This window comes from Zootermopsis nevadensis, unplaced genomic scaffold (assembly GCF_977971745.1).
Source record: "Zootermopsis nevadensis isolate Lab colony 2312 unplaced genomic scaffold, Znev_1.0 Znev_ptg000022l, whole genome shotgun sequence".
Classification (NCBI taxonomy): Eukaryota; Metazoa; Arthropoda; class Insecta; order Blattodea; family Termopsidae; genus Zootermopsis; species Zootermopsis nevadensis.
This window is the reverse complement of record NW_028259154.1, coordinates 11,150,035-11,163,095: the sequence shown is the minus strand read 5'-3', so window position 1 is coordinate 11,163,095 and position 13,061 is coordinate 11,150,035. Positions and strand designations below refer to the sequence as shown.

At 38.8% G+C, this 13,061-nt stretch overlaps 1 protein-coding gene across 5 annotated transcripts in view; it reads left to right on the top strand.

Moving 5' to 3' along the window:
- The window catches only part of Alk (Anaplastic lymphoma kinase), a 51,655-nt gene that overhangs the window by 25,105 nt on the left and 13,489 nt on the right, over nt 1-13,061 (top strand). For all 5 annotated transcript variants that reach the window (XM_087353985.1, XM_087353982.1, XM_022080226.2 and 2 more), the window contains exons 3-17: nt 1,531-1,866; nt 3,930-4,058; nt 4,488-4,625; nt 5,537-5,664; nt 6,545-6,711; nt 6,789-6,880; nt 7,448-7,507; nt 7,596-7,640; nt 8,009-8,168; nt 8,996-9,137; nt 10,336-10,506; nt 10,589-10,745; nt 11,103-11,276; nt 11,497-11,742; nt 12,541-12,633. In XM_087353985.1, the coding sequence (XP_087210111.1) occupies nt 1,531-1,866; nt 3,930-4,058; nt 4,488-4,625; nt 5,537-5,664; nt 6,545-6,711; nt 6,789-6,880; nt 7,448-7,507; nt 7,596-7,640; nt 8,009-8,168; nt 8,996-9,137; nt 10,336-10,506; nt 10,589-10,745; nt 11,103-11,276; nt 11,497-11,742; nt 12,541-12,633 (2,238 nt within the window). The remainder of the gene's footprint in view (nt 1-1,530; nt 1,867-3,929; nt 4,059-4,487; nt 4,626-5,536; nt 5,665-6,544; nt 6,712-6,788; nt 6,881-7,447; nt 7,508-7,595; nt 7,641-8,008; nt 8,169-8,995; nt 9,138-10,335; nt 10,507-10,588; nt 10,746-11,102; nt 11,277-11,496; nt 11,743-12,540; nt 12,634-13,061) is intronic.

The window sequence follows — 13,061 nt, the reverse complement described above, 5'->3', positions numbered from 1 at the left end:
ATGGCCGAACGTAGATTGAACTCATCACTGCGTGACAGGCGAAGGAGACGCTAAAAACGTTTTGAGACCGATAGAGCGATGAAGTTGCAATCTGAGTCAGGATTGAGGTCAGTGGTTGCTCTTGTGATAAACCTTCGAGTTCAGGAAAGACCGGAAATTTCTTACCTACCTGACGCACTGCTTCTCAAGGCCAACTGGTCTATGGAGTTAAGAAAACAGAACTTTATGTAATATCTCAATTCTCGCGTTCGTGCTGTGTGTCCTGTCTTGTAGTCTCTCTTTGTAACTGTGAATGCAGAGAATACAAATTATGACATTTTCTTAAGTTACTCTTTTATTTCGTCTTCCTAGATTTAAATATTCTTCTCAGCATTTAGTATTCTAACCTAACTTCTGTTTGCTCATCCCTTGATGCGAAACTAAATTTTACTTGGAAATAAGGCAACAGGTAAACTCATTCCAAAGGGCTGTAGGTATGACTTGGGGAGATTGAGGGTTTTAATTTTAATTTTTTTTTTTAATTTAAAATTACTTTAAAGTCTGTTCAATCAGAGAGTTACAGGAAACCAATTCAGAAAGTTTTCAGTTTTTCAAAACAAATTAACAAACAGACCTACTAGTTTATCTGCTGTTGGGTATTGTTGTGGAACGGTATTTTACTAGTGGATCTTGAATTAGGAAAATGTTATGGCAGTTTAATTGAGGAAATCAAAATTATGTGAGTGGAGAAAACAAGAAATGTATATAGAGTTTTAATACATAAACCTGTCTCAGAGCAAGCATTGTGAAGATCGAGGGGACGATATATCGATAATTTAAAATGTATAATTTTGAAGCAGATTTTAGATGTGAATTGGAACTGAACTTACTTCAGGGTTTGTTTCTGTGAATGCCATGGCAGACAGTTATTCAAAGAGATCCTGAAGATATTGTTCATTCATCACGACGCTGCATAATTATTATTATCTTCCTGTTACTCACTAAAGTTATGTAACCCGAGCTCGCTTCCGGTCCCAATTTGTAACGCGACCTTGTCACCCGGGGTCGCAGTATCACAGAATGGAAAAAATGAAAGCTTTCGATAGAGCACGTCCTTGAACATTTAACCATACGTCGCAGAATCGGATGCAATTAATTATCAATACTTTGTTTATATGGTTTTAAATTTACTATACAATTTGACCTCAGCAGTAAGAAACTCTCTCAAGGGATTGCGAGACCCAAAAATAATATTTTTACCACAGTGTTTGAAAACACAGTGCTTAGGAGAATATTAATAACAAATAACTTCGTAAATTTTACTCTGCATATATTCTGGACGGAAACCCCCAGGAAAAGAGAGTACTTGGAAAACCTAGACGTAGATGACAGGACATATAACTTATTGAAATTTATATTTGAGAAATTGGGTGTGCGAATGTTGGCTTCACTGAATAGGATCAAAATGGGATAAAATGGTGGAAGGCGGTATAAAACTTCGAGTTCCATTCCAACACATTCCGCGCTGAAATTTCTTGACGAAAATTTCAGGTCACTTCTTGTTGCTGCGGGCGGAAGGCTCCGGGCCCCGGGAGGTGCACGTATGGAGCCCAATGTTCTTGGGCACTCGGCAACAGCAGTGCCGCCTCGAGGTGTGGCTATACATGTCAAACATGTCGCGCTCCACGTTGCGTCTGGTGAGCAACTCCACCAAGCAGTGGATCGTGAAGGAGGTCCGTGGTAACAGCAACAGATTGTGGGAGATGGCTCGTTACACTATCGGACCCATCCGTCAGAACTTCAGCCTCATACTGGAAGTAGTGTCGGAGGATCCCGCTCCTGCGCTCATGGCGCTGGACAATCTACGGCTCGTCGACTGTTTCAATAGTGAGAACCATGACAGTCACTTTAGTAGTGTTTTGTTAAGTTCCAGGAAACGTAACATTACTGATCTCCCTGGATTACAGTATAACATTTTACAGTAAGTAAACTGATTCCCCAGGAACGTAATCTTACGTTTAATAGAGTGTAACATATTTCCTGTGATCATAATATTACGTTTGGCAGGGATTTACCAGAAACGGAAAATCAGTCCTACTTTTCGCGGAGTTTGTGTCGATTTACCACGAAAACTAACATTTTTTTTCTTTACAATTCATGCTGATATTTCGAAAACAGGATATTACATTCGGCAAAGTGGAAAATTTGTTCAATGAACTGCAATAATAAGGTCTGAGATTTGAGCTCTAGTGGCAATAAGATGTCATTGGTGATCTGCGTTACGAAACTAAGTAGTGTAGGTTGTTCGGCATGAAGACAGAGACAACCACATGTCATAACCCAGAAGACCAACTGAATATTGCATTTTGCTCTGTGTGTGTCCGTGCACGGCTACAGATTGATGGAACCATAACATTGTGTTATGTGGCATATATCCTGATGCAAGTTATTCGCTGTTCGCAGTAACTTCTTTGAAAATTCCAGAATTTTATCAACATAGGCCATATGGTGATATGTATATGATAATACAATGCAGTGCATAAGATCAGAATAAATATAAAAAGAAATGTTCACACAATAAAACATTAAAAAAATATTAAATAATTTCTAATGCTGCTGGCAGTCTGTCCCAGTATCAATAAACCGTTTTGGACCCCAGTTAGTTTTGGAGAGTTTGTGTACCACCATTATAATGACAATTTTTGTAGGATATTAAAGTGTTACGTAATTTTTATCTAATACATTTCACATAATTATCCTGTTAATTCTACATTATCTATGAGTTAACTTGGCATAACAAATGAAAATGTATCCGTTCGCGAGCTGTGAGGTTTTTATAGTGGTAAAAACCAGAATCATGGTCTTTTGGGTTATGATTCCATTGTAGATGGTTACGAATTTTTTTAGGAATATGCCACCTCCATCCTCAGTTATCAAATTTGAACCTCCCACAGCAATTGAACACAATAAAATATTTTTGAATGATTATTCATTTTCAAATGACTAACTTAGAAAAATTCATTGCATGGAAGTTGTACATTCCTGTGTAACCAGTAATAACCAAGAAATCAAAAATCCTCATAGTATTTTCTTTCATTCCATAGTTGTTCAATGTAAATATTTAATATTTTTATGTTTAGTTTGTTTTGTCAGTCGTAATGTCTGCCTGCCATTTGGGAGACATTGAATTTCAGTCCTGGAATGGTTATCCTAGAATTTTTTTTTATTCCGTCCTTAAAGCCACAAATTCTTCCCTTCACATCCAAGAAGAACTTTGACAACTTCATCGCTGTGAGAATTTCAAATCTAATTTATGAGCATTTGAATTACAATGAACTAATATGGACTGGGACTGAATGTAATACCAAATTTGATCAAAACATATTCTCTGGGTTGGAAGATGATACATGCAAACATGAATGACAGATAAGATCTGCAAATTATTAATTTATTTCATGCATTTCGTCAAAGTATACCAGTCCAGAACCCCTGTAACTGTTGTAATTGAAATTTGAACTGGTCAGCAAATCACGTGTGAAAGATCCCACGCTAGCAAATCACGTGTGGAGGTTCCCATGATAACAAGGTATCTGCAAGTTAGGTCATGAACACGTGCAATACCATAGTGGACACAGTCGACAGCGGGCTTTCAGCCAGTGTACAAAACTTTTGTACCAGTTATGGAAAGTGGTGTATAAGATTACCCAAATTTCAAAAGTAAAACTATTTTGTGTTCTTTAATTTGTTGTTCCTGTGTTTATTTATATACATAAAAAATTACCACGTCAACCCTGAGGTGATCCTTGTTCCCCACTGACTCTAGTTCGGGATATAACTATCTCTTGCCCCCGGAACAAAGAAAGTATAGAGGATAGTTATAAAAGAATGCAGAGAAATTGATAATGCAGTGCTTACATACGGTGTTGAATTACGTAAATGTTTGTGTTCAGACGTTGCAGCACTGGATGCGAATGAAGCCTACAAGTTCTTGTGCTCCAACAACGTGTCTATCAACAGGCAGTACGTGTGTGATCTGCATAAGGACTGTCCGGAAGGCGAAGATGAGGAACAGGACTGTGGTAAGTGCAGCCGTTGATTTCGTCTTGAAGGAACCACTAATAGTTTGTTAATCACGATTAGTCAGCTTTATCTACTTTCAGATATCAAATTACATGGTTATAATTAATTTAGTGGTAAAATATTCCATGGTTTTAAAATAAAACAAGTATAAATTGATATACAGTGGGTTCTGGTTAATCACGACTCATTGGGACAAGAACACTTTGGCCCGATTATGCGAAGTTCGACGTAAAGAGTTAGGTTAGGTTTGTGCTTTAAGATTTTTCTCAAATGGCTGCCCTGATGAACCGACGGCCGAATTAACCGGAATCTACTGTATAATTATAAATGAGTAATTTATTGGTGAGTTGATTAAGGTTGAATGGTTGAGTAACCAAACATTTTAAGCACTTGGTGGCCCTGATAGAGATAAATGCTGATGTTTTCAGACAAACTTCCGTCATACTCACACTGCACATTTGAGGATGGCTTGTGCGGTTGGTATGACAAGAATACGACGTGGATTCGACAGAACGGCTCATTCGCCAGTGGTCCTAATGTGGACCACACATACCAGAATGAATCAGGTCAGTTTGTCTAGCATGTCGTGGATGCGTCCATTGCGTCTACTACAAACTCAGGGCCTTGCGCGTCCAGTGTATTGTGAAACGTCTCAGGCCTGTCTATTTTCCATAGACTGGTCATACTGAAACATCTCGGTGCCTCCCACTATCTTCATTCATCTGCATTTTGTAGTTATCTGCCCTACGCAGAATGTGACTTTAATGCTACATGGTCTGATCATGTGTGGCGGTCATGTCGGAATCATTTTATCTGTTTGTCTTGATCTACGCTGCAGGAATCCAATGAAAGTGAACTTTATTATTTAGTATTAGTCATGCATGAACATGTGCTTTTAAGTAGACCAAGCGTTGCGTTACTGTTTAAACCTTCCCACTGACTCAGTGGTCTTATTCTGATGTTTTCAGTTTGCGGCGAGTTCTTATATGATTTTCGCCACATAACACAAATAAAGGTGTCCAGCATTGATCTATTAAGAGTGTCACAGAAGTCTTTGTACGCATCTTTGTTTCCTGGGTGGGTATGTTAGAGGATTATGTTTGTAGATATCAAAGCAAGAGATGCGAAGTCTCCAAGAAACTGGCATGAAGAGATGAAATCCAAATCCAGACAGAATGTGGAGACGGTAACTGAGTAACTTTATCGAGTGCGATTATTTTTGAAAGGCTGACAAACATTCAGACGGTGAAGAAATTTTCTGCCTTTCGTGAGTCACTAAGATTCATTATCGTATTCATAAGACTGCTCCTTATCCTAATCCAAAGAATGTAGTTCACACCCTCTATTTTTGTCGAGGTGTCTGAAGTGGTATTTTCCCTTTAGGTTTTTCAGCCCAAAATTATCTGTGCATTTCTCCTCTTATATCCTGCTTATATCGTCCTCCTTGTATTTATGGAGGTCTGATGATTCTTTGCAGGTGTGTATTTGTATGTGAACGTGTCAGATTCACACATGGGGACAGGTTCGATCCTCGAGAGTCCAATATTCCACCCCCCACCCTGTTACCACAGTGGGAATGATAAGCTGTATAACAACAGCTGCAGGGTGAGTTTGCAGAGAACGAGCTTGTGGTGAGGGTGGAAACACGATTCCTCATCAGTTACTTCTTGGCAGAGCCCATAAGAACTGTATTTTAAAACTGCCTTTAGGAGTTCATAATTATGGGCTGTAGAATATTCTTGCAGCTGTTTATCCAAATTTGAAGTTTTTCCTGCACGTATAAAATCCATTATTTTTAAAAAAAATTGGAATCGTACATATGTTTTTGTGTGTACAAGGCTGCCACACTTTTTTATGTTGTAGGCAGGCATAATTTTGTATAAAACTTTGTCTAATTTGATATATCGTAAACATAAATCCTGAGAACATTTTTTTGTAGGAAGTAGCTGTTGAAGTAATATTACAGTTCTTGCGTTTTCAAGTTTCTATATTTTATATTCTTTTCTGTTTCAAATTCCAGAGTTTTGTCATATATTTGTAGAGAAAATATGCAAACAGATTAAGATTTTCTAGCATGGAATTGCTGCAAATTAATGTTTAAGAACTTGGCTGTTAAACACAGCACCTATCATAAGTGAAGCTTTCGCAGCGACTAAAGTTGATGAAAGAGTCTCGGGTTACAGGCGACGTCATGTGGCTGAATGGGAACCCATCAGTAAGCACGTTACAAAGGATCGGATTTGCTACACAGCAGCTCTGAGGATGAGAGCAGAGATTGTTCTCGAAACGGCAGAAGATACGGTTTATTCACCATTGAGCCACCTGACGCGGCTTGTAACCCGAGAGTCTGTCATCAACACCACCTATTGACGTATTAATCAGTAATCAAAGAAAAATTGTTAATTCTGTTTGTGTACTAAAGCCCAGGCAGCAGGAATAATTACCGCTGTCCCATAATCTTACGTAAAATTTAAATTTCCTCCAGATCCGGTTTCACTACTTCCCATACGGTGTGCACAGTGTAGGCCTGGAGCTGAAAGTGGTCAAGATTCAGTCACACCACAACACAACCTCAAGAATATTCTGGTTCTTTGGAAGTCAGGGACACGGCTGGATCAGATCGGTCATCATCTTGCCAAATATTACGCACAGGTGACTGCTCATTACGCATGAGGTATTGTCCCAATCAGGTTTGAGGCGGACTTAACGTCGTGGTTGCTTGTTCACAGGTACTACCTGCAATTCCATGCAGTGAAGGGATACAAACCTGGCTACATGAGTTTGGATGACTTCTCCATGAGTCCTGAGTGTTTTGGCTTTGGTAAGTTGGGACGTAATATTATTTACGACAATATTCCAGTCTTATGGGATGCCGAGTCTGGGAAAACAAGATTTTGGTGTCTAACTGTCCCCATGTTTGTATTAAAATTAGTAGAACCTACTCGTTGGGGTCCGTTAGATAAAGGCTGTCCTTGTCACTAGAATTTTTAAGGAATTTTGTCATTTGAATTTGTGTTTTCAGTATTAAGTTTAGTCTTCTGTGAATCACAGAATAGAATAATCAAATTTTATTGTTCCTTGATGTTTTCTTCTGGGTTCTGACACCTCGTGGTAGTGGAAAAGGATTCTGACATATCAGAGGAACATACTACCTCGATCTTCGAGTCAGAAGTGTTGAAAATTATAAGTAATGGTTTGTGTATGAAATGGTGGACATGAGGTTTTATTATGTGCAGTGTCAGAGAAGATGTTCCTTGATAATGTTGGAGAACTTTTCCGCTGTCAAACAGCGTAGGAACTCGGAAGAAGACGAAATAAACTACGGCGACCTCCGTTAAGACCAGAAGTAATAAATGTGTTTTTATATTATCGTGTACTCTTCCTTCAGGTGTGCCTGCCAATGTATCAGGTGACTACGTGTACAACAGTACTTACTGCTACCAGACAGGTGAGGACGACAGGCCCAGTATTGCATTTCTATTTCTCTTTGTGATAACATGCATTCATACTTAAACAGTGTTTTCTTTCTAAACCAGATGCAGCAGATAAGGATATACACCAAGATTTCATCAACAAGACCGGTGAGTACTTGAGGTCGATGCGTATTGAGAGTCATAAAAGGTTATTTTACCCCTCGATTTGAACGTAATCTAATACGTAAAGGATGGTTATTAATTGCAGATACTTAAAAAAATGACGGGGAAAGTATTTGAAGCTAAGACAGGTGTTCCAACGGTGGAGTCAAGGAAATGACAAAATCATTAATATTATTTTTGTAGTACCGGTAAATTAGATGAGCGTTAAGTGGAAGTGATTTAATTCCTTTGGCTTTTTGCAGGTTTGTTATCTTGACTCTACAGGATTCCTAAAGCTTTTCAAACAACATTAAAATACGTGAATCTTTCTGTCAAGATTTGTATGTAGAATTAAATTGTTGATCGCTGTGCAGTGTACGCCCTCACTACTTGTGGAGCGAGAGGCGAGGAAGGTCCAACATCAGAGAACTGCTTTACAGCATACCAACATTCTGCCACAAATGTCTCTGTGCTGGACGCTGCCCCTTGGGCTGGCATACAACGATGGACAGTTCCGGAAGGTGGCTATTACACGTGAGTATCAAATTCAGGATGGATGCTGTTGTGCTGAGTGTCCATGTTATCAGAGCACTTCCTAAGAATATCAAATCTAAAAGTTCTTTGGTTATTTCATAGAACTCTGAATTCATCTCTTCTTTGTTTGATTTATTACTGGAAATGGCGTAACCTGTTTTGCGACAGGAAACAGATTTAAACTGATATTTATCTTCTCAGTCTTCATATAATCCATTGTCCGCTGCTGTATAAATATGTTGGTCCAGCAAGGTCCTTATAAATCGGCATTCATATTTGAACGTGCGTGTAGAATTCAAAATTCAAAGGATTTAATGAAAAATAAAATATTTTTGTGTTTATATATTTATGGAAATTTATAACATCAATTAGCATAAAGTCCAAGATAAACCTGAAGATATACTGTTGCATGCTTAATGAAGAAGATTGGAAGAATACAAAAAGAAACAAAATTACTTGCATGTTATGCGTGTAGGATGCGGTTAAGTTTACGTTAGAACTGGGATACTGGGAACGACCCGTTCTTCAAGTGGCTGAGCGCTGCGAGTCTCAACTTTACAGGTAGAGGCCTTGCGACGGGCCGATCCCTCGTCCAAGGAGTCCTACCGAATGTCCATAGATCAAGCCAACTAATAAAAAGGTTGGGGACCCATAAAGGGTACCGGAAAAAGAAGAATAATAATTAACATCATCAGTATCATCATCATTGTTAGTCATGTTTTGCAGTGTATTTTGGTCTCTGAATCATCTCTCCGAGACAGCTAGTGTCGATGTGCTTTCAATTCTCGCTCCTGGGCTTTGCCTCACATTCAGATCACTGGTTTCAGGATCATTGCAAAGGGTGCAAGTGGGGGCCATGGCCCTGTTGGAGGCTCCAGTACCGGCGCTATCGTGCGCACAGTCGTCGAGCTTCACAGAGGACAGCACTTGTACGCACTCGTTGGACAGGAAGGCTCCAGTGGCTGCAAAGTGAGACTCGTGCACGGCTACTAACCAGACTAGCTTGACTCAGTTGGATCGTAAATAATAATATCCCCATTTAAATAATTTATAGGAATTGCGACAAAAAAAGCATTTCTTATGTTCACGTTATCTTATTATTTTCTTCTTAACTCTGGCAGCTAAGTCGTGGTAGTATAATCATTACATCTGATTGGTGTTTTGGAGGAATGGTGCTACATGTAATTAGGTTACATCAGTTCCAGGTATATAGGTTTTAAGTTATTAATTTTGTTTGTTGGTTAATGTGTTAACAGTTGCAGTCGAGTCCTGAATAGTAGACCTTCGGTTATCCAACATTCCTTTTTAATCGACGTGCCGTGTCAGAATGCTCCGTTTTGTCAGTCATACTCTGTTCTGGAGACTACTAATGTTCAGTCGCTTCTGTGACCTTGCTGGTGAGGGGAGGAGGCACAGAAGCAAATGCCCATTACCAATTCCTTAAAAAACTCTTTTATTTGCAAATTTACATTATATAAAATAATATTTTTGTTTGTGAGAGTTTTTATTTGATGCCATGTTGTATTTTCTTTGGTTTTTATAGTATCATAAATTGAGTTACGAATTCATCGATATTTACCCTCATCTTTTTCGTCAGTCTTCCATTCATATCCATTTATTTTCCGGTCATATCTTTGTATATTGCGATTATCTGACCCGTTTGATCTCAATTAAGTCGGATGATCGGAACTCAGCTGTACATATGTCCAGTGCTTCAAACCTAATAAACTAACAATTTTGTGTCTTACGGACTGCTAAAGAGTGGTGGGTTTTCCAAGTACTATCACCTTGTCTCTCCACGTTGTGCAGTATAAATAGGTCTGGAAATATAATTACATATGTTTATTTAAAATATAAAAATGAATATATTGTATTACAATTGAAGATGTATTAATAATCTGAATTATCAGACATCTGTCTTCCAAGACTTGGGTATTCATAATGTAATTTGAAACAAGATTTACAAACCAAATTTCTAAAGTAACATAAATGTGTGTTAGTGGAATTTACTCCCTAAAAGATTTTGTGGTTATACCACCATCACTTTGTTACCAGATTTATGGTAAAAATATGAAGCTTTTGAACGTGAGGTTTGATTCACGGCAGATCAGACTTTCTGTTTTTTATCTTGTCGTAATATGAGGGAGTTTACGTCACTGTGTCGCAGGACCCAAGCAGAGAGACCTGTTCCCAGTCCAACAAACCGAGTGCCTCCAAAAGCAGTTCATTAATACGTATGCTAGTGCTGCCACAAGAAAACAGCTCTATCAGCAAAGTGCGAACTCTCAACTTCACGTATGGGGGCGGAGGAGGCGGTGGTGGCACTTTCGTGTTCCTGGTGAGTCCCGTGCGTCGTACTGGCCTATTTCATCACTCACTGCAAGCGTTGTGGACGCTGACTCAATATTCTTGTTCTGCAGGTGAACCGAGACAACAAGTCTGTGCCGCTGGTAGTGGCATCTGGTGGAGGTGGCCTGAGTCACAGCAAGAGTAAAAATGATAGTGTTCAGCATGGGCGTGGTCTAAATGCTAGCAGATTGGACGTGACTGGCACTGAGTTTGGTGTTGGTGCTGCAGGTAGTGTGAAGATTATTTGTCTGTCTACCTCGTGCGTCTCTGGTTAGAAGCGGATTTACAAGGTGTAGGAAGAGTTGCCACATTGAATTCGTGTTGTTTCTTTCCGCTGTATTTATCAGACAGTGTTCTGCTTTGTGATTTATTGACAGGCTTGTAGTATTACTGAACACACTTCGTACCATGAAATTACATTTGACAACAGTGTGATTTTAAGGCAGTAGTGATTTTCATCATTTAGAGGTAATACAGAACAGGTGAGACTGTTCTAAAAATAAGGGGTTATATTGGAAAGCCACACTAAAATTACGCTATGTAAACTTGAGAAATTTTAGTTCTTGTAAATGTAAACTGTTCTAGGTGCGGGCGGTGGCTGGAGGAAAAACAGCAATTTGGAGTTAAGGATGGAAACTGGAAGGGCACTCCTGGACAGTGGCGTTGGTGGAAAGGCATGTTACAGAGGGGATGGTGCTGGAGGGTTTGGTGGCGGAGGGGGTGGTTGTGCAGCAGGGGGTGGTGGAGGTGGATTTGCAGGTTTGTATGTGTGAGATGAGGTCTGCATACATTAGAAAGAACACTTTATCTGCTAGAAGATGTTTTGTTCATGTGTCGAGGAGGAAGTAGGAATAAATCATGGCTCATATTTACATATTACCCAGTATTTACTTATAGATACTGAGGAAGAGCATGATAAATTTAATTTTCAAGAACATGAAGTATGAGTACTAACCACTACACTGTTGTGTTATAACAGGTGGCAACGCATGGTCAGCGCCCACAAGGAATGGGGAGGGCGGCTACTCATATGTCAGAAAAGAGATTCTGAGTGATATTGAGACTGGAAAACACCATGGCTCGGGTTCAGTGCTTATTATTCCCGGGTTAGACAAGGCCTGCAGTTGCGACTATCGCTGCGTGGCACTGGATGAGTTCCGCAGCAGCGTCCAGTGCATTTGTCCTGAAAACTGGTTGCTCGCTGCTGACAACACGTCTTGCATATGTAAGTAACCTGTTTGTGTGTTTCATCACCAGAATTTCTGGTGGCGAAACTGTATGACAAAACATGGCATAAAATTTGCCAATTTCTAGTACTTTTTAAAATTATCAAATGGATATATCAGGGGTTTCACCACAAATGAGACCAACATTTCCACTAAGACTTCTTAAGTTGTTTTAGCAATGCGTAAATGCTAACATTTCATAAAATTATCAAATATTTATGGAAAATAATGATGAAGAGTAACAAAATACTTCCTATAAATGTATGGAAGTATGCTAAATGCTTATTTTATTCCTATTACATTTTGCTCGAGCTTGGTAGGGTCCTCGGAAAGAGTACCCATCTCACAAGCTTTCTTTCCAGAGCTGCTGTCCACACATCTGCACTCCCCATGCTCAAAAAATACCTCCTGAATAGGGGAATTTCTTCATTGATGGAATTAATAACAATTGTTTGGCTGAAAGTGCCTTTTCTTTTGCATTTTGGTATATTGTAGATGTTGAATTAGAAACATGTTCTGTGAATGTCTAATTATGTTATCTATGTATTATATTCAAGCACGTGTATGAGTGTATATTCTGCGATAATTTTTAAGTTAATATTTAAGTGGGTAGATTAATTGACTAGTCATTAACTTCATTCTACGGTTCCAAAGTGTGTTTTGTGTGCCAATGTGTGTTCATCAGAAAACGTACTTAGTGGCAGATCTTTTTTATACAAATATTAATATTTATGAAGGAATATGATTTTTCCTTTTGATCACACGCTTTGTAACATAATTTCACAAACATTTTCCAGTGCCACCAGAGCGTCCGTACACTTACATCGTCGGTGTGACGGGAATAGGCATCGCGCTGGTCTTTGGACTCGGCTTGATGTGCTTCTTTTTATGTAAGTTAACGCCGTCATTCTGACATGAAGGTGCTGCTCAGTCGCCACATTTATGTACACAATATAATTGTTTTTTTATAATCTGTTAATACGTTTTATTTTTGTTAACGCTGAACATTTCCTTATAAATATTACTTTATGACAAATTTATTTTATGATTGAATTTCATAGGACTTTAAAGGAAGTAGAACTGTGTTTTCACTACTGGTCGTTAGCTTATGAGTTTTAAGTTTTAGAGTCTGTGTGTGTTTTTAATTTCATCTTTTTAAAATAATGGCCACATTTAAAAAGGTTGCTTTTCTGTGCTGTTGTAAAAGCTAGCCATCAACTTACTGTAACCTATCAGGGTAATGCATGACTCATTTGTCTCTGAAGGTTAGCCACAGTATGCATACAAAATTCAGGATGGAAAACCTTTACACGAGAGT